The 26,711-nt window shown below is 37.3% G+C and overlaps 2 protein-coding genes across 2 annotated transcripts; both read left to right on the plus strand.

Annotated features, from left to right (window-relative positions):
* Positions 1-1,094: 1,094 nt before the first annotated feature.
* LOC119773046 (calcium-binding mitochondrial carrier protein SCaMC-1-like) lies at positions 1,095-8,460 on the plus strand. The gene is made up of 10 exons (XM_038269867.1): positions 1,095-1,274; positions 1,388-1,514; positions 1,627-1,714; positions 1,841-1,952; positions 3,490-3,648; positions 3,722-3,874; positions 3,965-4,072; positions 4,194-4,361; positions 4,446-4,596; positions 6,704-8,460. Exons 1-10 carry the CDS (start codon positions 1,095-1,097, stop codon positions 6,883-6,885), a joined length of 1,428 nt encoding a protein of 475 aa, XP_038125795.1. The 3' UTR covers positions 6,886-8,460.
* Positions 8,461-12,375: 3,915 nt separating this feature from the next.
* prkab2 (protein kinase, AMP-activated, beta 2 non-catalytic subunit) lies at positions 12,376-24,998 on the plus strand. The gene is made up of 8 exons (XM_038269875.1): positions 12,376-12,529; positions 15,757-15,936; positions 16,061-16,218; positions 16,361-16,454; positions 21,188-21,302; positions 21,387-21,520; positions 21,643-21,711; positions 23,205-24,998. The coding sequence occupies exons 2-8, from the start codon at positions 15,781-15,783 to the stop codon at positions 23,280-23,282; spliced, it is 804 nt and encodes a 267-aa protein (XP_038125803.1). The 5' UTR covers positions 12,376-12,529; positions 15,757-15,780; the 3' UTR covers positions 23,283-24,998.
* The last annotated feature ends 1,713 nt before the right edge of the window (positions 24,999-26,711 follow it).

Here is a 26,711-nt window from a genome sequence, read left to right on the forward strand (position 1 = left end):
AAGTCAAATAATCTTGATGCAGTAAAAAAAAAAAATGGGATACTTTTATGTATTTCATAACATCATGGGAAGGTTAAAGAGTTTTTGCAAAAGAGAAGGAGGACAATGTTGAAACTCAAGATGTGTAACGGTAATAGACTTCTTGCAAAGAAGACTATAGGGGGAAAGTCAACATTACTTTAGTTTATGGTCATGCATGCAAGCCGATGTACACCTTTAGTTAAGGCATAATAACCCAAAGTAAATTCAGAAGAAGGCAACGACTTGTACTCCTCTTTCAATAAAGACATTTCAACTCTCATACATAGGAATAAAAGGTAAGAAAAAAAACAAAAATAATAAAGCATTGTGCAAATACTCAACCAGGTTATTGTGCTTTTTTATTTAAAGGAAAATTACATAAAATTATAAAAAAACATACAAAAATAATAAGACAACAAATATAGCTATATACAATTTAAAAAAAGTATGTGTTTTTTATTATTATTATACTATTAATTATAAGTTTTGACTTTTTTATTCTTTATGTAATTATTAGACTACTTTTTCCCAACAGCACTTTGATTTCTTTTATCTCTGCTTTGATAAAATGTCGCCCACTGCTGGCGTCCAGTTGTATTGCCTCGTTAAAATCGCATAGCTCAGTGTTTCTCTCTGTGCTGACACGTCCTTCTAGATAAGCAGATTACAAACCCTCAGTAAAGCTCGGCAACATATCGCACTGGAAAATCGTGCAAAAAAAAAGACTAAAGATAATTTTTTTAGCATCATAAAATGATAATGCACTATGAGGGTTATTTATTTGCCCGCTTTTCCGTAGTGAGCCGCAGAAACGCAGCAATAGTAGTAGCTCCGCCCTCCGTTGCTGCAGTTCCTCAGAAGCACTGGCTGCAGAGTAAACCTTTGCCCTGAGCGCTCTGCTAAAACACCAACCAGCGAGCATTTATTTTTTATTTTTCCCTGATTGCTATTGAGGAGTATGCATGCGGATTATGGACAGGATTAATGAATGACCGTCAATATGGATTAATCATCCGATTAAGGTCTGCAGAACGGACGGCTTGTCTGCACGCTGCTTCCATAATAGCTCTGCAATGTATCCAGCGCTCCGGACGTCTATACTGTCAAGCGCCCGTTGCTGGGATGCCGACAGTGAGCGGTCCTACCAGGTTCTCTTTGATAAACTTGACACCAATAAAGATGGCAGGGTGGATGTGGCTGAATTACGAGCGGGCCTTAAGGCGATGGGGATGTTTCGCCACGGTGCAGCACAGGTAACCTGAAGCAGGAGATCCAGTGTTCTGCCAGAGATTTAAGTTTCAAGTCCTGGGTTGATCTTTCAGGGTTTCAGTTCTGATTCTAGATTCTCCTCTCTGTCCTACTGTAGAAAATCGTGTCATCTGGAGACCGGAACAAGGATGGGTGTTTGGACTTTAACGAGTTTACCAAATATCTGAAGGAGCATGAGATGAAGCTGATGCTGACATTCAAAAGTCTGGACAGAAACAACGATGGTAGGAGCTGGAGAGGAGGATTGGTGTTCACACTGGAAGCTCACATGTTGCCTTTTTTTAATCCAAACTGCATCACATTTCATCTGATCTTTCTTTTTGAATGTGTTTTCAGGGCACATTGATGCCACAGAGATCCAGCAGGCCCTTGCAGAACTGGGCATAGATATCAGCAGGAAACATGCAATGAAAATCTTACAAAGGTTAGACCTTTTTTTTTTTAAATCCATGATCTGCAAGCTGTTTTTTTTTCCAAACACATGCATGCATAGTCATAATTTAACTTTTTAAAACATGGAAATAAAGAAAAATTGTTTGTGGATCCTCAGCATGGACATCGATGGAACCATGATGGTCGACTGGAACGAGTTCAGAGAGCACTTCCTGCTGTATCCTGCCTTCAACCTGGAAGAGATCATCCGCTACTGGAAGCACTCCTCGGTAGGGTTCAGACACAAACACTCTGAGGCTGCTGCAGTGGAATAAATCACATGTCCCTTCACTCCTCTTCTGTTAGATACTATAGATTTTCTTTTTGCAGTTCACAACTGAGAGCAGCTCTCCTTTTTTTTTGTTTGGATGAGTTTCCCTCAGCGTGCTTTTCCGTTTCTTTCTAAATTGTGCTGGTCTGGTGTTTGGACTGGTTTGTTACCCGCACAGAACAGAGCTTCGCTTGACAGAACCTGTTCCTGAATGTTTCCCTGCATACCACAATGAAATCTGTCACTGCAGTGACTGCTGAACACATGCTAACTGGCTCTGAAATTCCCTTGTGTTCCCGCAGCTTTATATCAGATTGTAATAGATCACTAATTTTTTTCTTCCTATTTTTTTTCTGAGGAACCCTCATGTTATAAGATAAAAGCTTTTAAAAATAATCTAAAACAGGATCAGCATGTGAGGCAAAGGGCTCATAACTTTTCCTAATTTAAAGGACAACGCCATTTGATTTTTGCTCCCTTTTTTTCAGTGAATGGAAACTGAATGAGGTTGACGCTAGTCAAGGCTTTTGGGTTGCAACTTTACATTCAAGGTTAAGTAAATGCTGTCAGGCGAGACGTTAACATTGTTGCTACACAACTGCGAAAACAGAAAGCAGAAGTTGATCTTGCAAGGTTCTTGTCTCTGGCCACACACACCGTATGCTGTCACTTTAAGCCCTCAGCTATTTAAAGTGCAGAATTTAGTCATTCAATTGTATTTGTTGCAATCTATTCATGTCACCCATTCCTGTTGGAATACCAGCTGTTTACCCATTTGATCAAAACTAGTACCCTATTTTTGTAAACGGAAATTGCTCAGCAGGAAAAGTGAGCCAGTCTGTCATAAGATAAAAGATGCTTGAATGCCTGTGGTGCTTTAGTTCAGTTAGTTTGACATCAATATGCACCAGGATACCAAGAAAGCTGCCCTCACCAATGTATTTTTACAGAACAGCTTTTATTGATCTGAGAAGGCAAAGATGAACACATTTGATCCCAATGAGAAAACAATAATACATTTGGAGGAGTTAAGGTGAGGCTTTCAATCTTAGGAACATTTTAGGCACGGTGGGGGTAGCATAATGCTGAGGACCTGTTTTTTCTGCTGTATTTCAGTTGAACAAGAGAACTGGATAATAATAAAGGACTCATAGAACCTGAAAATCTTTAACTTAACCTCAAATGATCAGCTAGACGACTAAAACCTGGAGAAATGAAATGCTGAGCATACAATCTGGAGATACAGCAAGAAGTAAATAGAATCATGACAGAACCTGTTGACATTTAATGGTGGAGTGTTTGTAAAGCTAGCAGGTGTCATTTTGTATCTGGCATCGGCAACAAACTGTTGAATAAAAGTCCAAAATGAACCTGACATTCAACTTTGAGTGGGGTCATATGAACTGACGGTGCTTAAAGTAGATAATCTGTAATGATTGACGCAGTCAGTGTTTAATTCTGATTAATATAGGGGAAAATGTTGGTTTAATCTCTAGTTCCTGGACATTGGTGACAGCCTCTCCATCCCGGATGAGTTCACGGAGGAAGAGAAGAGATCAGACGAGTGGTGGAAGCAGCTGGTTGCTGGTGCTGTGGCGGGCGCCGTGTCTCGCACGGGGACGGCCCCTCTGGACAGGCTCAAGGTCTTCATGCAGGTTGGTGATGTCAAATACACGTGTGTGTGTCTGCTTGAAACTGTTAGGCTAAAGGTGTTTATGTTCACTCCAGGTTCATTCCTCCAAAAAGAACAAGATCAGCCTGATCGGGGGGCTGAGACAGATGATTGTAGAAGGAGGTCTGACGTCGTTGTGGCGAGGAAACGGGATCAACGTCTTAAAGATCGCACCTGAGACCGCAATCAAGTTCATGGCCTACGAACAAGTTCAGAACCGCATCTCAGATTTTTTCATTAAATAATCAGGTTAAGGTTACAGCTGGCAGTAACAGTGGATGTTATGTTTTCTGTTGCAGTATAAGAAGTTGTTAACTTCAGAGGGAAAGAAAATAGAGACTCATAAGCGGTTTATGGCAGGGTCTCTGGCTGGGGCCACAGCACAAACAGCCATCTACCCAATGGAGGTATGACTGGGCTTTAGCTCGCACCCACTTCCACTCAGGATCCGATCAGAGTCATTAAATTCACTAACAACAAGACAGCATGTCCTGAATGTTTGCCACTTTTGTGCTGTTCTTCTTTAAGGTTTTAAAGACTCGGCTGACCTTAAGGAAAACCGGCCAATACGCGGGAATGTTTGACTGTGCCAAGAAGATCCTGAGGAAGGAGGGGGTCATTGCTTTTTATAAGGGCTACATTCCAAACTTAATAGGCATCATTCCCTATGCAGGGATAGACCTCGCAGTTTATGAGGTGTGTGCAGTGTTGCCCTGTCTAGATATGGTTTCCTTTTTAGGCTTTAGTCAAACCTTTTTTTGTTCTTTTTATGTGTGTCAGACTCTGAAGAGCACTTGGTTGTCTCATCACGCCAAAGACTCAGCTAACCCTGGAGTTCTGGTGCTGCTGGGTTGCGGAACCATCTCCAGTACCTGCGGCCAGCTCGCCAGCTATCCTCTGGCTCTCATACGCACACGGATGCAGGCACAAGGTAAGCCCCAACCGGCAGATCGGTGGAATAGATAAAAAGTAAAACCTTACTTGTTGACTCCTGTCTGGATTAAAGGTATAATGAAGGATTTTCATGAATTTTTGAAGATCTATTTATCCATATTAAATGGATTAATATGCATAAAAATTGATTTTTATCCAGTTTTATCCATTTAAAAATAAAAAAATGCACATGATCAACCCTGTACCCGCTCCCGAGGGAACACCTATTAAACACGTGGACGAGGAGAAATGGACTTGTGCACGCTCTGTTTAAAAGTTCCTATTTCCGTCGCTCATTCAAGCTAACTTCCACTATGTCAGTGTCACCACTGGTGAGTGAAAATGGGGACGAGCAGGTAGGACGACCTTACGTAAACATATCAGCAGAATGATGGACAAATAGGAGGACAATTTATTTTAAAGATCCACCTTGAAAATAAAACATCCTCCACTATACCTTTAACTTAAGCCATTACATTTCACTGAAAAACCAAAAAAAAAAACATTTATTTCAGCTCATTTATAAGTGTACCTTTAACTAATACGTCCATTCATTTATAACAATTTTTTTAAGACTTAATACATAATTTGCATTCGTTGTCACATAATTGCACACTTGCCGTCACCGGTGGTCCCTCAGCTGGAAAAAAGACCCATATTTATGCTGCCACTGCTGGCAAGAGGAGTACATTCAAAACGTCATCCAATGCTAAACATTTAAAATACCGACAGTAAAAACAGCTTTGAACTTAAGGAACTGGAGAGGAGAGAAGCGGTCAGCAGATGGGGGTTATACAAACTATTTAAAAAAGGAATTCTAATTTGGAGGTGCTTTTATGTGACTGATTTTAACTTTTCTAAAACCGTGTTGCGCAGTAAATAAGATCTTCTAAACATTTTATGTAAACACTTCCACAGAAGTCCCAGATTATAAAAGTTTACACTAGAGAGGTTCTTACTTTGTTTTGTTAATTCAAATGTATTGTTAAACAATTTATCATTGATAATGAATTAATATTAAACATACATATTTTTCTGGTTTATTTAGCTTGGGCATGTTTGCCCTATAGCAATTATTAGTTTATGCGATGTTATTCTGACCTCGTAGTTCATTAGCTATTAAAGTTTTGTCATTATTTTAGGTTATAAATATGGAATTAAGTCAATTTTTCCATTGTGATGGTTGAAGATTAGAATTACAGCTTTATCTGTTGCGCAGTGACTCCCCAGCGTAATGACATAGTCTTCATGTGAATTTAAATGATTTACATTTTGATGGAAGGGACTAGAGTTATAAGCCTCTACTCGATTTAAAATAAAACAAATAATAACAGCTGGTTCACAAAAATATTAGAGCACATAGATAACTTTGTGAACCGGAGTAATTAACTATTTCTCTAAAGCAGATCAGTGAGTTTTGTCCAAAAGGTTACAGCCATTGATATCTAAGCAAAACTTTATTCAGTTTCCTTAAAATATTAATGCGACTCATCAGCATGTACTTCCTGGATTCAATCTGAGATTTGATCAAAATAGGTATAATTTACTTCACTGCTTTGTTATTGTTATAATAACAAATTGGGCCATTTGACTCTTAAATATAACAGATTATTAATGATTATTATTAAACATTGCTAACTAAAGGTGACCTCCTGCTTTTAGATAAATTGTCAATAAATAACTTTTTTTCTTACAATAGATGCTAAAAATACCAGAATCAACGTTGTTGTTCGTTAAAGCAGGGTTAAAATGTCCCCCTGCTGAGTGGGAACTGATGCATTATCAGTAATAGATGCATTCTGGTAGAAAGTGTTGTTTCTTTACTTAAAAACAAATCAACCTCCATGTTTTTTTGTGCTCTGCCTTCACTGTATTTTCTTCTTCGAGCGATGCTGAAGTGGATCGTTCCACAGCAGTTTGGAAATTAGATCTTTATGTAAACTGTAATAAACTAGAAAACGACTTTATGCACCAGCTCTGCTCATCATAAACTCTTAAACTCTTGTTATAACCATCCTCTAGTGTTAAAACCTCCCTGTAAGTCTTACATCCATTATAAACAGCGCTGCTCCTCTCATCTGTTTGTTTTTTCTTCTTCTTTGCAGCGTCTCTAGATGTGTCAGACCAGCCCTCCATGAGTTCTCTGCTGAGGACGATTGTAGCCAAAGATGGTTTCTTTGGGCTCTACCGAGGCATCCTGCCAAATTTCATGAAAGTCATTCCTGCTGTCAGCATTAGCTATGTGGTTTACGAGTACATGAAGACCGGCTTAGGGATCTCAAAATGATGACTGCGAGGAGCAAAGGAAGAACACTCAGTAATTGTTAGACTTGAAAGCAAAACACACACACAGACACACACAAAGTAATCTCCAAAACATACAGAGCATGACTTGATTGGTTGACTGGATGGAAAGCTGTATGTATGTTTTAACTATTGCCTGCCAGTAGTGTTTTGATTAATTGTGGTGCGCATGCTTTATTTTTAATCTTAAGATTGCACGTCACACTCCCATACACACAGTCTGCAAAGACATTTCTGAAGAAAAAAAAAAATTTTTATTTACTGTTTTAAGTTGTGATGAAGCAAAAGATAAGACATGATGTGATGATTTTGTTTATATATCTATATATGTATCTAAGAAGAAGATCTTTCCAGGGAAAGTTGGATCTTATCCTAAGCTATGCTGTTTTTCAGGGTCAGAAAAGTAACACTAAGGCTGTTTCAATCTGTACTTGTCCTCACACTGGAGATCTCATTTTTCACTTTTACTTTTAAAAACACACCTCCCCTTTTAAGGACACAAGCTTCAGATAAGCAGGTCTCCAACCAGCAGCTGTCGACTAAACAGAACGAGGCCTCAGAAGTCCATACTTATTAACACTGGAACCGAGTGTGCATAACGACACACTTCTCGTGCAATGTGAAATCCTGCGTACGTCATGATTATTTACATGTGCCTTACAGCCTCTTGATGCAAACCTCGGAGATGACTTTTTCAGCTATATAAACTGTATCTATGTACTGTATATCGACATGTTTTCAGGTATGCTTATTTATTGGACTGATTGACAAATCCTGTTAATAGACTGAAATACCTGTAAAGATCAAACTGTCTGGTGTCTCTTATTTTCAATTTGAAAACATGTAAGCATGCAGCGCAAGGATCCATTGTTATCTAAAGCTAAAAGATGAGCATAGATGTTTTTATTTTAAAGCAAACATGATAGTGTGATCTCTGTGTGATTTCAGCTATAAGAGAACATCAACACTTAATGGATTAAAGGTCAATCAAGATTTTCTATCCAAATGTACGTTTTGCTTTTAGCTAGAATGTTATACTATAAAGATGGACAGGGATATTTATGTTAGCTATTGTTGCTTAAAAAGGGTCAAGATGACAGACAGATTAGAAGGTTTTGAAAACACTGCCCTCTCTAACACTGCGATCATTGGTCAACATTTTAGGAAAAGATTTCTATGACATTCAAGTTTCTTAAAAGTTTACTATATTTGCAGTTTTTAATTTTTAAATAAAAATTGATTATATGGAATTCAGCTTAAAAATTTGAAGGAGAACATTTTTTGTTTTTTATTCTGATGATAGCTTTAAAGGGCTTTTCCTTAACGAACTGGTTTTATCGTGGCCTGAGTGGGAATTACCAAAATTTGAATGGAATGGCTTTTATGTTTTGTCGGATCTTTGAATTGGTTGGCACATGCAAAGTGGATTTTATTTAAATGTTGTAAAACCTTCAAATAAAGTTTTTGAACTTTGTAACAGAACAATAGCAGATAAAAGCTTTATATTGCATGGAGACATGTAATTTAGAGTCAAATAAATGTGCAGTTAAAAGTCAAATGTTTCCCTTTGATGTGCTGTCTTCCGATTGCTGGTTGCAGAGGTGGATGAACCAGAAGTTACAGAGAACAAGTTGTGAGAAGGTCAATTTTCCATGCTTTGCCACGGGTTCTTACAGAATCACCTGTCATCATACCTGTGCTTCTGCTTGCCTCTGAGGGGTACCTTAGGGCTCTATGCTTGGTCCTCACCTGTCTTTCCTTCACTCCCTGCCATTTATTACCATTTTTTAGGAAGCATTACACAATTTAATTCAAATGCTGATGACTTTGAAATGTGACTCTCTTGAGAAGGATAGTTTCCTTCATCCATCCATCTTCCCCTGCTTAGTCCTTGTCAGGGTCGTGGTGGAGCTGGTACCAATCTCTGGCAGTCTTTGCGCAAGATGCGGGGTACACCCTGGACAGGTCGCCACTCTTTTTCAGGGAAGCACAGAGACACACAACCATGCGCACACACACACTCATACCGCGGGACAGTTTAGAGAAGCCAATGAACCCAACACCTCATGTTTTTGGACTGTGGGAATAGGCAGGAGTACCAGGAGAGAACCCACGCTTGCAAATGGAGAACATGCAAACTCCATGTGGAGAGACCAGGAATTGAACCCAGAACCTTATTGCTGCAAGCCAACATTGCTGCCCATTGCATCACCGTGCAGCCCGTGGATTTTCTTCATTTTAATGAAAAGAAGACCGAGGTTGTTCTTTTTAATCCCCTGGTTCCAGCTGTATTCCCACCCTTGAATATTCCTCTTGGTCCTAAGGTGTAAAAATAGACCCTAGCCTACTTGATGCACATTCCTTTACTGTGGTTACATCCTCTTTCAGATTTGTCAGCTTTCAAAAGGAATGCTTACCTCTCTAGGTGCAATGATCCAATGCCTCATTCTTTTCCCGCCTGGATTATTGTAATTCTCCTTTGACTGGAATGAGCTAGGTCTTTCTTTTCTGCTTATGGCTGTTTTAAAATGTTGCTGCACAATTTTAACTGCTGCAAGTAAATGACAGCACACATTTTAGTGTCCCCTCACTGGCTTCCTGTTCAGTTTCTAAATTAGATTTCAAATAGTTTTATATATTTGTAAGTTTCTTACAGTCCTGTCTGTTTTTTTTTTTGTGATACGTCATCAATTCCTGCAATTTCGTATTGTTAGAGTGGCTCGAAAGACACTTTATATTCTCCAGAAGGCATTTTATAAATTTAGATGTACTGTAGTTTTGGCTCCTAAAGCTGAAATGAGATCACCTTGCAGGTCAAATCTCCTGCTGTTTAGATAAAACCTATAAAAAAAAAAAAAACACTTTGTCTTCTTAACATTTTTGAAATACATGGATTCTTCTGAATTTTTATAGCCCCTTTATCCTATACTTGATATAAAGTTTTTTCTCTATTATTGTTCCCTTACAGCACTTTGAAGGGGCCGTTATGTTTTTTTAAGTGCTTTAGGAATAAAGGGCTACAGAACAATGTGTATGGCATAGTGTTGTATGTTGGATGAGCTGCTGAAGGAGACGAACTAAAAAATAAAATCATACACCAGTTTTTCTGTGTCCTGTTTTGACAAGAAACACTTTATTGTTTTAAAGCTAGTGATAGGCTGATTAGGCATCACATCTAGTTTTAATTTTATAAAGAGAAATCTTTCTCCATGATGTTATCTGAGGTTTCTAGCATGCTCTTTTATTTTAAGCCTCATCCAGTCTAACTAATAGCAGATTTCTAACCCAAAGCCAATGACATTGGTCTTTTCTGGATTAAATTGAGGAAAAATCTGATGCATCCACACTTTGATAAATTGAAAACAGCAAGTGGCTGTGACAATGGGGGTGTCACAGGATAAATAGCATTTATATGGTAAGAGATCTTGTAACAAATGATTTAACAAACAAAGAAAATGTCTCAAGAAAGGAACCTTAGAGAGCTTCACATGCTATCTTTGTTCACTCCGATTTTTATTACCAAACGACACAAAGGCAGCTATAAAACTTCTTTTTTATTGCCTAAGTTTTATTGCTACAGGCTCCAGTGAGGAAAGTATCATTGTCTGCACTCATTTCAGTATAACAATGTTATTTTTACCATACATGTGAATGTGGAGACAATAGAAGAAGGGTTATGCATTGCGGATTATGAACAGCCATTTCAACTTTAACGCACCATTATTGCATCAAAATCTATGGCTTTTATTCAACCTTCTTTAAAAATCTGAATCATGTCTGCGTTATGGATATAACATTGTTTGTTTTTCCAAATTAAGTTAAAAATTAGACTTTTCATTATTCTATAGAAAGAGAATAGGCAGAGCATATAAGTCTAGAAATCAATGAAATTCTTGTCAATAAAGATCAACCAAACAAAGTTAAATCTCTTTGCAACCAGTTATTTAAAATTGTCTTTGATTTTCCAATTGGCATTTGGAAATATTTATCCACATTTGCTCTGGAGTCTTTGGATATCCATTCCTAGATAACAAACCTCCTTTATAACAGGAATATTAAGTAGTACCCTTTCTAAACTATCATGAACATTTAGTTCACACTCTCTAAGATTTAGATGTAAACCAGAAGCCTGGGTGAATGATTTCACTACTTGTAGGGGCAGTTGGGTACCTCCTCCTTATTTCTTAAGAATAGTGTTGTGTCATCTGCTAGTTGGCAATTGTTTTCCCATCTATGTTAATCCTTCCCACTTTTCAAAAGAACATGTATGAACAACAATGGAAACAGACTACATCCTTGTCTTATACCTCTACCTATGTTAAATCTTAGACATGTACCCTCAGGTAGAGAGAATAAGCTATTTATATCTGTGTGTAGCATCTTAATTATATTTGGAAAAATATTCTCCAAACCCAAGATGTTGAAGAGTTTTTATAAATAAAATGGTGTTTCACTGAATCAAATGCTTTTTGGAAATCTAGAAATAAAACATACCCTCATCACTGTAATCAATTAGGTGCAAGGCCAAACCTATTATGTCAATTGATCTACCTTTCATGAATCCTGATTATGAACTGCTTATAATTTTTGAAAGTAATGATGAAATGTTCCTAATTTGAATTGAGAAGAGTAATTATTAGTACTGTCTACTTTTAAGGGTAGGCTTAAAACTTTCCTTTTTGATCAATCTTATAGTTAGAGGGGCTCAGATTATCCTGAGCTATCGCTATAGTTATGCTGCTATAGGGTTAGACTTCTGGAGCACATAGGGACCCCTTTTTCATCATTTTGCTTCATTCTATCTCTATTCTTCCACTCTGCAGAATCTGTTAGCTTACTCTCTAATGTTATGCTCTCTCTGCCTTTTCTCATTGTAGCTTCGCTCTCATCTGTTCCTGTTTGGCTGTGACACCACCCTGGAAAGAAATATCAGCTGTGCTACAGCCATAAACACCTTTGTTTATAGATGTTGGAGATCTGCCTGTTTTTCGAGGGTCCTGTTTCTCTGACTGTGACTGGCTGGATGTGCTCTCTTCATCCTCTGACATTGGAGTTGGCTCAGAGGTCGTCTGCCTGGCTGTGTGTTTCCTGGACTTTTACAGCTGTTTTTTGTATCTCTGCTTCTGTCTCCTTGAACCCCAGTCGGCCTCAGTAGGTGCCCGTTCACACTGAGCCTGGTTCTGCTGGAGGTTTCCTCCTGTTAAACGGGAGTTTTTCTTCTCCACTGTCGCTACAAGCATGCTTGATGAGGGAGTCAGATGCAATCAACTGCTTTTCCTTAGATAGAAAACTTTCAATCAATTTGACTGTATGATCTGGTGAACTGTAAAGTGCCTAGACATTACATGTGTTGTGAATTGGCGCTATATAAATAAACTGAATTGAACTTTATGATCTAATATTAATATTTAAAACTTTCGCTCGGTTCTCTGTACTTCCTTATTAGAAGGCGTGTCCGCTGACTACGTCACGTATTTTCTCGCTCCTGATTAGCGGGCTGCTGGGATCCTTTATATCCTAATCGCTTACCGTAGCATAGGCACCGCTGCTGTTTGTGAGTGGAGGTTTAACCAGAGCGGTACAGAGGCTAATCCTCCTGCAGTGCAGAAGAACAGCAGCGGGTGTCGGTGAGTTTCTGAGTTTCTCCTTCGTATCCTCGGGGGCTGCGTTGTATTATAGTTTCTGTTGTGCTTACAAACAAACAAAAAACAACAGAAAACACATCGCTCATGCGTTAACAATGGCAGTTAGCTAGCTGACTTTGACTGCACCTAAAAATATTCTTTCGGGGTGAGGGAGCACAGCTGAACATCCAGCAGGGAGAAGACTAAACAGTTTACAGTTTCCCCTGGCGAGGGGAGGGGAGCTTCAACTTTCTGATCTACTTCACTGGATTTAATCTGTTAATCTGATGGAGTTTAGGTGCTCTGTGATAGTTTGTGTGTATTTAGGTAAACTGCTGTCGTCTTGTTGGATCTGACCAGACTAGTTCCAAGTTCACAGACAGTAAACCGTGTTTGTTGCTCCATTGTAACCCGTTCCTTATCTGTCTTGGCTCTCTGCCGTCTAAAGCTCATTAGCCGTAATGCTACCAGCCGGGGATCGTTATCATTTGGACGTGTTTCCTTTGTTTCCGCCCGTTAGTTTTGCTTACAGGACGTCGCATGACATGGGAAGCTGTCAGTGCTTGTCAGGTGCTGCCATCACATTCCTCTGCGAGCAGCAGCAGAGCTGGAAACAGCCAAACCAGCCTCTGTGTTTGCTAACCTGCTTTAATCTCCCATTGTGGTTAATATGCTAACAGGCTACAATGAGATACAAGCGATGCCATCTTGGCTTATTTGTTAAACTGATTTTATTATTTACCCTGATTAAATTTACAAAATGTATATAGAACAGTTGATTAGAGGTGTATTCTTTAATATGTTTTTTTTTTTTTTTTTTTTTTAAGAGACTTATCACTCCTAAATCTATTCACCCACAATGCCTTGCAAAATTATTTCCGGTTTCTTGTGTCTCCATCAATAACTTTGTTTATCTGTTTACTTACTATCCTTCCATGGCCGCTGGAAGTACTTTTGAACAGGGGGTGCTGTGGAAATGTTTTGTGAATTTTTGGTTTTTGGGGAAAAGATACCTATTAGGACAATTTAAAATACAATAAAAAATAAACAGAGATACATAGCTTAATTGTCATATACAATTCAGTGCAAATAACCAGGATCTGTAACACACAGACATCATTAGTTCTCAGGTGAATAAATGAGCTATTAATTAAACTTCATAATAACACTATGATGTAGATTTGGCCAGCTGGCATGGACCCGAGTCACTTTGACTCTATTAGCTCCAAAATCGTTTTATTTAAAGCACAAGAAAATAATTTAATAATATATTTTTTATTGTCATTACACTCTCAAAAATACAGAGCAATGAAATGAACTCTCTGCATCTAACCCATTCCCCTTGGGAGCAGTGGGCTGCCACTGTGCGGCGCCCGGGGAGCAGTGTGGGGTTGAGGGTCTCAGAGACCCGGAGTGGCAGTCTGTGGAGTGGGGCTTGAACTCAAAACCTCTGGATTCCAAGTGCAATGCCCTAACCACTAGGCCATCACTCCCCCTTCCTCTATTAATAAACTATTTAAAATAGTTTGAACAGTTCTCCAGATCCATTACACAAAGAACAAAAGATCAAAAGAACAGTCTAAAAATCTATGTTATTCTAGTTTATTAAAGCGTTAAGCTCTGTTTTCATCTTTACAGCACCATTCCTGTTTTACAAACGCTCTGATCTTTATAATGCAGATCACATATAAAAGAAATATAAATGAATCATCATTCACAATTTATCTCTCGGTATTTACTTTTGCTTTCTTATTGAAAATATTACCTTTATGAGTAGAATATGTTATGTTTAAAGTTATTGTCGGTGATGTTGTAGAATTTCCTTGTTTTTGAGCAAATTATTGGATTTAGTTTCTTCTGTGTTTCCCCGTCTAGCACAGATCATGCTTCCTCTACAGCTGCTTTGCCTCATTCTATAAAAGATTTTCCTTGCATTTAAAGCATATGATGGATTTTTATTTTCTTTGTTTTCCGTCCCATATCTGAAATCATTATATTTCAAGAGGTTTGGCCTTTTTTATTTGAACTAATTGAGTGGATGTGTGTTTTTCTAATTAATCTTTAATGCAACATTTATGAACACTGAGTAGATTAATAATTCATTTTTCGATTGATATTTTCAATCTTTCAATAAAGGCTATGAACTTAAAGCGTTGGAGCAGCTTCTTCCATTTTCCAAATACGCTGGTGAGAGCTCATCTCCCCAAAAAAGGCAAAGAAATGGACGAAACCCAAGAAGGGCCTCTTAAAAAGCAGTTGCCTCATTGCTACCAAGGATGGTGAAAATCCAGAGCAAAGTTAAAACACAAATTTCTCTCTAAAATGGGAAAAAAAAGATACTTGCCTACATATGGGCTGGGAACAAGGACTTTAAGTTTCGCCACAATATTTTGTGATATTCTGTCATACCTATAAATGTGATGATAAATACTTAGAAAGTAAAAAAAAAAAATCATACCTATATTAAAATGAGCTTTTACAGATGATCAATTCAAAAGCTCTGCTCAGTCAAGAAAAGTTGAAATGGTTAACTCCTCTCACAATACTTTTTTTATGAGGGGATTTATTTGCTTTTTTCTGTGTTATTTAGGCGTCACAGGGAGAAGATCACTCAAAAAAGAGGAGAACCAGTTAACCAAGTAAACCTTTCTGTAACTAAAAGGAATAATATTTAATGTGGTTTTAGCACTAGTCTAAATATTTTTATTTAGGTCATGTTTATTTTTTTTATTAGAAATGTTTGTTTTAGTATTTAACTTTATGAAACAAGCAGTTCTTTTTTTTTCTGCCTGTTAATTGTCTGTGCTGTTCTTAGGACCACTAAACGTTCATGGTGTCATCAAAGCTGTAGAGTTGTTTCGAAACAATGAGAATGGATAACTTAAGAAGTTGATCATTACCAAAAAAGCTTTAGAGTGCAAAGTCTCAAATATTTTCCAAAACAAAAACAAAGCCCTAGGCGTATTAGGTGACTAAATAGAACCTAGAAAGATTAATCAGAACGACTGCGGTTCTTATTTCAGCCTCTTTCCTCCTAGCACAAAATGTTAAAAAGAAAAAAAGGGCTGTTTTACTTTAAATACAAGGAAATTTTTACTCTTTTTCTCCATTATGATCTTGCATTTACTTCTCAAATTAAAGGCACATTTTCTAACTTTTGGTGGATTTGCTGGATTGTTGTAAAGTTGGAGTTTCTGAGCTTTATACTAAAAGTAATTATTTTCTTACAGAAGCGCGGCGAGTAGTGAGACACCATGGGCAACACAAGTGACAGAGTGTCTGCAGACCGCCATGGGAAAACCCATCGCTCCGACAGCAGCGGCAGCCAGAAGGACCAGGACTCCAGCAGCAAGATGGGGGATAGCACAGACGACCCCAACGTCTTCAACATGCATGGATCTGAGTCCAAGGTAGATGCCTAACAATGTGATCATATTGTTTTAGTTTTTAATGTTCATAAATCATCCTTCATTTATACAAATCAGACTATATATCTTTGCAACAGCACAGTATTCATATGTGTTTATTTTTTAGACTTCAGGGGAGAAAGAATTCACTCCAGATTTGGATGACCTGGTTAAAACCGGTCCTCAGGCTCGACCCACTGTTATTCGCTGGGCTGGAGGGGGTAAAGAAGTCTATATAGCAGGTTCCTTCAATAACTGGAACAACAAGATACCCCTAAATAAGAGGTGACCAGGGAAAACATAGTTTCAGATTTCTCACTGCTGTTTTCTTAAATTAATATATTTTTATTCTCACTGCCATGTGTAGAAACTCTGGTATAGCCCTGAAACTCCTTTTTTTCCCCCCTCTTCTCTTCTATATTTAAAGCCACAATGATTTTGTAGCGATTCTGGACCTGCCTGAAGGAGAGCACCAGTACAAGTTTTTTGTCGATGGACAGTGGCTCCATGACCCCTCTGAGGTACAGAAGCTAGTTTATTAACCCTTTTATACTTAAAAAAAAATGCACATATATTCTGAAAGTTGAAACATTTATCAAACCAATCTACTCGGTTTAAATTTTTAAAACTCTTTAGAAATATAGAAGGAAAAAGCTTAAACTGTGCAAAGATGTAATTTTTACCTGCAGTTAACTCAAATCAAGTAATTTCAGGCTAAGAAATGTTATTTCTATATTTCATTAGATCAATAGCTGATGTTTCCTTCATTTATTTACATGGGCAAATAAATAAAGAAGCCCAGCTTATTATGAAAAATATAATCTGCAGATCTAGTAAGACATGAGTTGCCCTCAAAACATAAATTCTGAATTTTCAGAACTTTGTTATCCAACTAGATTATACTGAACAGCACTGGAAAACCGTTATGGGTTCTCCCAGTGAGGTTTAAGGAGGTAGAAAGTCACAGAAATCAAAATAAAATTTACAGTGACAGGACAAATCCGCAGTGTTTAAATACAGCTAGATGTTTACTATACACAAAAAACAGTGTTTATTTAAGTTTATAACAAAACCTCATATAACCATCTTAAAAAGAGCTAACACTGACAGCTGCTGCTTAAGTTTTTTGACCTCTAAATGTTTAATTATCTAACACGCTAGCAGGACAAAGCCACAGTGTTTAAATACAACTAGATCTTTACTATACACAAAAAAAAAACTGCGTTTATTTAGGTCTATAACAAAACCTCATTTAACCGTCTTTAAAAAAGCTAACACTGACAGCTGCTGCTTAAGTTTTTTAACCTCTAAATGTTTAATTATCTAACACGCTAGCAGGACAAAGCCAGTGTTTAAATACAACTAGATCTTTACTATACACAAAAAAAAAAACAGCGTTTATTTAGGTCTATAACAAAACCTCATTTAACCGTCTTAAAAAAGCTAACACTGACAGCTGCTGCTTAAGTTTTCTGACCTCTACATGTTTAATTATCTTACACAGTACAGACCAAGCAGGACAAACCCCCCTGTGTTGATAAACACAACAAACCATCAGACAAAAAAGTCACTTTAAGTAATCTTGGAGAAGCCTTCAGTTTGACTAATTTATGATTATGTTTTTATTTATTTTTTTAATCAAACTGTTGCATTAAAGGCAACCCATCCCTAAATGAGCATATTTGGTGCAAAATAGTTTATTATATTTCCATCAGACCAAACTTTTATAGTCTCATTGATTCTTTCATATTTTTACTCATTACTTCCATCAAGGAGAGTTTGTGTTTGTCTGTCTGTTTGTAAAGATAATTTGAAACATTAGGGATGGATTTTAATGATATTTTTATCATAGGTGTTTTTCATGCCAGGGAACAATCCATTAAATGTTGGTGATGATCCAGATCATAATCTGCATACAGGAATTTCTTTTAAAGATTCTCCAACATTAGATAACACACAGGGACATTTGACCCGAGTGGAGGGGTGGTTATTAGGGATGTAACGATATTCACATTATCGCGCTATTGCGGTGGTAAACGTGGGTTACAATAATAAAAGGACAGGTGTCCGTCAAAAAGCAAGAGGATTAAACACAGTCCCGCGGAACAAATCATTGTTAGCTACATAGACCATGATCCTTTGCTCTGCGTCGGCATACCAACCGTTCTTAAGCCAATAGGGTTGCACGCGGATTGCACGCTGTCCACACAAGCTCAAAGCAAGCTGGCATGGCCGACAGCGATAGTTGTAAGGATGAAAACAACAACACAGAAGTTGAGATTGTGCCCGCCCCTGCAGCTTTTAAGTCAGATGTCTGGAAACCTGTTTTTTTTCGCCGTGTCAGACAACGCAAAAGGAGAGAAGGTGGTGGACAGACAATGGACTATATGCAAGCACTTCCACAGTAAACTGCGAACACGAGAAACACAAGCAATATGCTAAGTCATCTGACGACTCATCATCCGGAAAAGTTTGCAGATTCTCTCACAAAGAATGTCCTTTCCGGTCAAAAAACCCTGAAGGAGGCATTTTTTTTTTCTTGAAATGCACGTCTTTTGATCTTTGTGATGAAAAATGTGAACATAAGCTAACTGATAGGTCAGTGTTTTTTAAAAAGGCTTTTTGTCTGACTATTTTATTTAAGTTTAAGTTATGTTCCTAAATTCCAGTTTTAAAAGGCTGCTTTTACTTACCTTACACATTTAAACCTGACTTAACTTGATATTTGTTTGCACTTAAAGGGAATTCCATATTGTTTGCAATTGTTCTGGTTGCTTCTTAACTTGAACATTACACAGAAGAATCAACAGAATACTGATGTTCCTGACTAAAACTCGCACTTTAAAAGCACTATGTAAACAGCGTTTTATGATGTAATGATCCATGAATACAACAATAAATTGCCTGTTGAGTGGCAGAAGCGGAAAAAATGTCTGTATTTTTTTGCTATTATCATCACAAACACTATCGTGAGCTATTTAACAGTACTGTGAGGTTTTCCACAATATCGCAATAAATATCGTACCGTGAGGTCATTATCGAAATTGTATTGTACCGTGAGATTTTGATATCGTTACATCCCTAGTGGTAATGTCCTGAAAACAATCATTTGGCAATGGTTGCATCTATTAGTTTTCATAGTCTTCTGGACCTACCTCACCACCCTCCTTATCCCCTCCTATGATGTGAACAACTTTTTTCAGGCTTTTTTGTTGCAGATCTAGTTCTTGTTTTTTTTTTCAGCTGCTTTCTAGTTGCCTATTCCCAAATTTTGAAGATCAAGATGTCTTAGTGGAATGACAAATTCACTCTTCTTTCTCCCCCATAGAAGTCGCTAAGTGCAGTTTGGCTCTTTCTCATGTATCTACAGGTGCTGGTCATAAAATTAGAATATCATGAAAAAGTAGATTGATTTCAGTAATTCCATTTAAAAAGTGAAACTTGTATATTATATTCATACATTACATACAAACTCATATATTTCAGATGTTTATTTTGTTTAATTTTGATGATTACAAATGACAACAAATGAAAATCTCAAATTCATCATATCAGAAAATTAGAATATTACTGAAGACCAATAAAAACAAAGGATTTATAGAAATGTTGGCCAACTGAAAAGTATGAACATGAAAAGTATGAGCATGTACAGCACTCAGTATTTAGTTGGGCCTCCTTTGGCCTGTATTACTGCAGCAATGCGGCGTGGCATGGAGTCGATCAGTCTGTGGCACTGCTCAGGTGTTATGATAGCCCAGGTTGCTCTAATAGTGGCTTTTAGCTCTTCTGAATTGTTGGGTCTGGTGTATTGCATCTTCTTCTTCACAATACCCCATAGATTTTCTATGGGGTTAAGGTCAGGAGAGTTTGCTGGCCAATTAAGAACAGGGATACCATGGTCCTTCAACCAGGTACTGGTAGCTTTGGCACTGTGTGCAGGTGCCAAGTCCTGTTGGAAAATGAAATCTGCATCTCCAAAAAGTTGGTCAGCTGCAGGAAGCATGAAGTGCTCTAAAACTTCCTGGTATGTGGCTGCGTTGACCCTGGACCTCAGAAAACACAATGGACCAACACCAGCAGATGACATGGCACCCCAAACCATCACTGACTGTGGAAACTTTACACTGGACTTCAAGCAACGTGGATGAAGTGCCTCTCTTCTTTTCCTCCAGACTCTGGGACCTTGATTTCCAAAGGAAATGCAAAATTTACTTTCATCAGAGAACATGACTTTGGACCACTCACCAGCAGTCCAGTCCTGTTTCTCTTTAGCCCAGGCAAGGCGCTTCTGACGCTGTCTGTGGTTCAAGAGTGGCTTGACACAAGGAATGCGACAGCAGAAACCCATGTCTTTCATACGTCTGTGTGTGGTGGTTCTTGAAGCACTCACTCCAGCTGCAGTCCACTCTTTGTGAATCTCCCCCACATTTTTGAAGGGGTTTTGTTTCACAATCCTCTCCAGGGTGCGGTTATCTCTCTTGCTTGTACACTTTTTTCGACCACATCTTTTCCTTCCCTTCGCCTCTCTATTAATGTGCTTGGACACTGAGCTCTGTGAACAGCCAGCCTCTTTAGCGATGACCTTTTGTGTCTTGCCCTCCTTGTGCAAGGTGTCGATGGTCGTCTTTTGGACACCTGTCAAGTCAGCAGTCTTCCCCATGATTGTGTAGCCTATAGAACTAGACTGAAAGACCATTTAAAGGCTTTTGCAGGTGGTTTGAGTTAATTAGCTGATTAGAGTGTGGCACCAGGGGCCATCAATTTTGAACCTTTTCACAATATTCTAATTTTCTGATATGATGAATTTGAGATTTTCATTTGTTGTCATTTGTAATCATCAAAATTAAACAAAATAAACATCTGAAATATATGAGTTTGTATGTAATGTATGAATATAATATACAAGTTTCACTTTTTAAATGGAATTACTGAAATCAATCTACTTTTTCGTGATATTCTAATTTTATGACCAGCACCTGTATAGTGCTACATCTGGGATGTTGAGGTTTACTGTTTACTCTGAACAATCCAGGAGTAAATGAAAGAAATTCCTGGGTAAAATTTACTACATAGAAATACTGAAGCGTTCTCCTAAGTGTGAAACTTGTATAAAAAAAAACAGCAATAATATTCTAAAGACTGTCTGATTTTACTCCACTAACTATTGCACCAAGTTGCTGCTCAGCGCTGCTGTCTTGTTCTATTGAGCTTCTTTATAATGAGGTGTAGATTAACTTGATCACCTGTGTTGCAGCCAGTTGTAACGAGCCAGCTTGGTACCATCAACAACCTGATCACAGTAAAGAAGTCTGACTTTGAGGTGTTTGACGCCCTGCAGGTGGACTCTCTGGAGTGCTCAGATACATCCGGTAAACCTCCACAGAGTTACAGGCTCTTCCTTAAATGCTGCTTCTAATTTCCTCTAATGAAATTCCTGTCTTTCTTCTGCTCAGACCTGTCCAGCTCCCCTCCTGGACCTTATGGTCAGGAACAATACATCTTTAGACCAGAGGAGCACTTCAAAGCCCCTCCCATCCTCCCTCCTCACCTGCTTCAAGTTATCCTCAACAAAGACACCAATGTATCGGTCAGTATCTGTGAATGGCTCATTCTTGCCTCTCTAAATGTTGCTTTCCTGTGAATTATCCAAAGATCGAACTCAGCTGTTCTAGCCTCTCATCTTTGGTTTCTCCATTTTTTTTTTCTCAGTGTGACCCCGCCCTTCTGCCTGAACCAAACCATGTGATGCTTAATCACCTTTATGCTCTTTCAATAAAGGTAGGTCTCCTAGCAGCACAGATCGGTCTGACATTATTCAGATGGAGCAGCTGGTTAAACATGAATTATTAAACTCAGAGTAGTTTTGTTTTTTCTAATGGTTTCTTTCAAACAATTCACGTCCAGTTTTTTTCTCTACTTCTGTTCTGAATGTTTAAAATTGTCCAAATTTTCTATGGTTTAACTAGCACTGGACAATAATTCAATATCATCATTTATTACAGTATAATTTATTCAGTAACGGTGATATGACATTTAAACAAACATTTTCAGTGTTTCAACATATTCTGTAGTCTGGTTGAACCATAAAAAAAAAATAAAATTTAAGCACTGCCTAATTAGAGTTTATCAGAGATTAGATTTTTCTGAATTAATCAGGGACCCTTAGTTGGTATTTTCACACATTTATGAGTTGGTTTGCTCATTTATTAAGGTGATTTGTGAACATAGTCTTTCAGGGTTAGGCGTGTTTGTCTTCTTGAACATAAAACAGTTAATCTCGACAAAATAAAAGAGCTGATGATAGGAACTGAAAGAGTTGAGAAGCTTTGGACTAAAGAATAGAAGGAAAGGAGAGATTGTTACCTGGTAATATATAAATTGCTAAATAGAGTTTTGTATACTTGGCTTAATAATATCCAGATTTAGTGAGATCCTCACCTGCAATGCAAGATCCATTTGTAAGGAGACGGTTTATTTAAAAAAAAAAATCCTAACATGGGTATTACAAAAAGATAAAGTCTTATTATAACTGAAAATATTAGATGCATCACAATTTATGTTTTATTCTAATAACCACTTGTTTTTTTTCTTTTTCATCCTTTTTTATGATTTTTGTTCCACCAAAATCAGCTTTTAATTAATTTATAAACTACACTAAAACATCAAGCGTTTTTAAAGAAAGACTAATCTCAATCCCATTCATATTCAATCTGGAGAGACATACAGAGAGAAAAGCTGCAATTAGAAAAATGACATTTTTTGATAAAGGTAACACTAAATTATAGTCTTCGAAATATTTCTACCTAAGGTAAACCAGCTGATTGCGAGGACTCACTGACTCTCTGTAATCCCTCGCACCGAGCATTCATGTGGTGAAAGTGGACAGGAAAACTCCCTTTTAACACGAAGAAACCTAGCATATCCATTCCAACTGACCTTTTCTGTTGAATTAAAATATTAGATGCTCATATATTATGGAGCTACAACAACAAAAAACACTCTTCTTTCTTTTTTTGTTTCCTCTAATTATGTTAAAAAAAAAACAACAACAAAACAAACAAAATCAGACATTTCTTTCATTGTACAATAATAAACTACAGTTTTTGGTCTTTCACCTAGAATTTCAACATAATGCAATATGATTTGTTTGGTTGGATTGTGGCTAAATGTGAGAAAGGTCACAATCCAGTGAATATTTTGTTAGATTTTGCAATGGTCACTTGTTTTCTGTTGGCCTCAGTCTCCTGATAATTTCCTCTCTGTGTTTTTAGGACGGAGTGATGGTGCTGAGTGCTACCCACCGATACAAGAAGAAATACGTCACGTCTCTGCTTTACAAGCCCATCTAAGCTGCCCCTCATATGCTCCACAGTGCTATTTGTGTTAAAAGAGCTGCATCATATAATCCAGCTGCTTTTTGTTGGTTCTTAGCTTTTTTTTTTCTTTCTTTACATTTGGCGAAACCTTGCAGCTAAACATGTTTACAAGCAATTTTTAACACAATCACCGTGTGAGGCAGCACTTCAGTATATCCAGGTTCTGTACAGACTGATGGAGAAGTGTGTTTTGTGTTGGCTTTCAGGGAGAGATTACCGTACTGTGGCTTTAACTCCTAACAACTACAAATAAGACTGAATCAGTCAAAGATTAAGATTGTGTTTCGTGTATGTTTGTGAAAAGTGTCCCCTGTGTGTAGTAGATGACTTGTGAATGAACTGTGGTGGGTTGTTTGTTACTGATGCGCTTCAGAACTGTTACCTTTTAAATGCTTAATCGACTCGGTTAGATTTGTTGTTATTTTTTCTTTCTGCATGCAGAATGAGGTGTAACCTCTGGAGACAGACCCACTGCAGTTTAACTTTGAAGTGCAATAAAGTGCCCCAAAAACAGTTCAAAGAACTGGAGGCACAACATCCTGCTTTCATTTACATTACCGTGGAGTCTACTGTATATATATAAAGAAAAAAGCTAAAGTATTCATATAATTTTGTGACATTGCAGCAGAAGCTTTAGTTTATAATTCTTTTGTATTATTTATTTGACACAAGACCCTTCTGTTAAGGGCTGACTAAACCAATATGGCTCCATTAGATGCTTAGAGCTTGGGATTTTGTAAAACCGAACCCCGCTTTGATCTGCTCTACTGTCGTCTTTGTGATGCTAATTCTTCACGCTAACAAACCTTTACAGAGAATCATTTAAACAGAAGTTGGTTCTATTTATCAAGTAGACATAGTTGGTTTAATAGGATTTCCTTCAGAGGTATTAAAGTTTCTAAAAGACCTTTGGAAACATTTAATGTTTTCCTTTCACTCCACAAATTGTGTAGATCTCTGAAAAATTTCTGCTGCAGTGGTGAAAAATATACATATGAATACTTTTGTAAGTCTTTTCAGAGTTGGTTTGACCGGAGAACTGCTCATTCTGATGGTGAATCCTCTCTGTTCGCTTTCTGTTGTTGCCTTTTAGCTGGTTTCAAATTGTTAGCACTTTACCATCCTGTGATCACGAGTGTTGATTTAAGCATTTAACTATGCACCAGCACAAAGCTCTTGTCCTTTACCTTCTCTTATTTTGTTTTATTTTTAGGTTTATTTGATTTGTTCTGTGATATATGAATGTACTGTATCTATGTGTTGATTGTAGAGGAAAAGTTTCTGCTGTCTAGTCTGTAGAGGACACCCTCAGCAACTGGTCACCACATGAGCTAACAGGGCTGTTACAAGGATTCTGCCATAGATCTAAATGTACATTTTGTGCGTTTGTGTGTTCATGAAAGTATTTAAGTGTTTTCAATTTAATTGCCGTGCTGTTTTTAGCGGGGCTGAATTAATTGCTTGCACATATAAGAAGGGACTTGTTGATCCTGTAATTAGTTCCCATATAAGCTGAAAGCTTTTTGTCATTGTTGAACCTGCCTGTGACGTTTCGTCCGAAGAGTATGAGGTTTAGAGAATCCATAAGGCAGTGAAGTGCCATGAAAATTGAGTTTTAAAGCTGAAACCAAAACTTAAATATTTTTGAGCCCTTTTGGAAAAAAATGCAAATAAAGACACGAATCTAATGAAGTCTCCATAGCTTTCTCTGTGTTCTTCAGTGCAAAGGAGGATTAGAATAATATACGTCTATTAGCTTGACTAATATTATGCAAAATATCACTTTGCAAGATTCATCTTAACCACAGGTATACTATCTAAGTTGTAGTTGGCATTAATTGAGTTTATCTGCTTCCCTGCCTTAATGTTAGCGGTTTAGGTTCAGCCTTTGGCGATGCTATACCAAAAGCTTTTTGTCTTCCTAACCATTGCACTGTGGGCTTCAACAGCTGTTTTGAAAATTTTAACCTGCAAGTGTTTAGTTAAAGGTAAAGCCTATTGATTTGGACACGGTCCTCTTGTTATTCCACATCTTTGTCAAAGTAGGGACTGTCTGGAAGCTGGACTGGTTGCTTCTGCACTAAAATGTGCTAAACAACAGATATAAAATCTGAGAGAATATTCATGGAATGCTTGGGATTGAAAGAAAAGAGTTTAGTGTGTTTTTATTGTTTTAATAGTATATCTGCACATTTATACACAGATATTTTTATAGGAAAGCTAAAACATAACTTTAACTATCCTAAAATATTACAAAATAGTGGGTAAATAAATCTGTGATTATAAATTTTTAACAGCTGACATTGCTAAGGGATTTGCTTCAATATCTTCTTTTAGAGCAAATCATTCATTTCTAATAGTAAACGTATGCCCATCATTAATAACGTATGCCATCTATATGCTGGGGTAAGATGTGCAGTGCCTCAAACCTGCCAAAATAACGGAACACAAGCGCTCTCCTCTCTGTTCATTAATTTGTAGATCACTAAAATACAATTTTCCTGGATAAAACTACAGTCCTAATAGTCAGAACTGTAATTACAGATATCCTAAGTTGCACTTTTGCTAGCAAAAACATTTCATGATGTAAAAAATTTATTGTACTAATAGGAATGTTTCAGATACATAGAAATCACTAGACATTTTATTTCTGTCTTAAATGCATTTCTTCCTAGTCGAACTGAACATTTCAGACTTCTAAAATAACATTCTTCCTATCTAAAATGAACATTTCAGATATCACTAGTACAAATGAAGTTGTTTCCCATTCATGTTTACTGGTCTTTTACTTCCAGATATCTAAAAAAACCTATCTATCTAAGATAAACATTCTGGATTCAATTATTAATTTATTTTAATTCGTTTTAATTTGCCTAACAATAAATATGAATAGTTAATGTAACAACTAAAAGGTATAATGATTAAAAAGGAGGAGAAACCTAAATGTATCCAATATTTACATGAAAAGAAAATGACCTATTCAGCTCTTAATACTTTTATGGACATAATTCAAAAAGAAAAAAATTACCCACATAAAATAAAAAAATAAACAATAAAGAATATCTCAACCAATGTCCAAAATTGCTTTACTGTGATGATTTTTAGAACACCAGAGAAATATTTTTCTATAAACTAACTTCTTTGATCTTTTTATTGTTGTCATTTCTGATCATTTTGTTCTTTTTTTTTTATTCAAAATCAACTTTTACTGTAAGTTTTTAGCCCAGTCCCGTGAAGATAACGCAAGTCAACAATAACAACATATGGAGCATAATGTGTACAGATGAAGATTCCCCTTTTCACATTTCTACCTTCCCCCTCATATAATTTAGCCTGCAGCTGTCCCTTTAAGTAACACATCAAACTGCCTGATAGGTGTATTAATGCAACAGGTCTTTGCAC

Source organism: Cyprinodon tularosa, unplaced genomic scaffold (assembly GCF_016077235.1).
Source record: "Cyprinodon tularosa strain WSP-4 unplaced genomic scaffold, ASM1607723v1 ctg12, whole genome shotgun sequence".
Classification (NCBI taxonomy): domain Eukaryota; kingdom Metazoa; phylum Chordata; class Actinopteri; order Cyprinodontiformes; family Cyprinodontidae; genus Cyprinodon; species Cyprinodon tularosa.

Coding starts and splice junctions, on each gene's coding strand:
- prkab2 (XM_038269875.1), top strand. CDS start 15,781: ATGGGCAACACAAGTGACAGAGTGTCTGCAGACCGCCATGGGAAAACC. Junction 16,219..16,360: donor AAGATACCCCTAAATAAGAG/GTGACCAGGGAA, acceptor CTATATTTAAAG/CCACAATGATTTTGTAGCGA. Junction 21,521..21,642: donor ACAAAGACACCAATGTATCG/GTCAGTATCTGT, acceptor TTTTTTTCTCAG/TGTGACCCCGCCCTTCTGCC.
- LOC119773046 (XM_038269867.1), top strand. CDS start 1,095: ATGTATCCAGCGCTCCGGACGTCTATACTGTCAAGCGCCCGTTGCTGG. Junction 1,275..1,387: donor TTCGCCACGGTGCAGCACAG/GTAACCTGAAGC, acceptor GTCCTACTGTAG/AAAATCGTGTCATCTGGAGA. Junction 4,073..4,193: donor CAGCCATCTACCCAATGGAG/GTATGACTGGGC, acceptor TTCTTCTTTAAG/GTTTTAAAGACTCGGCTGAC.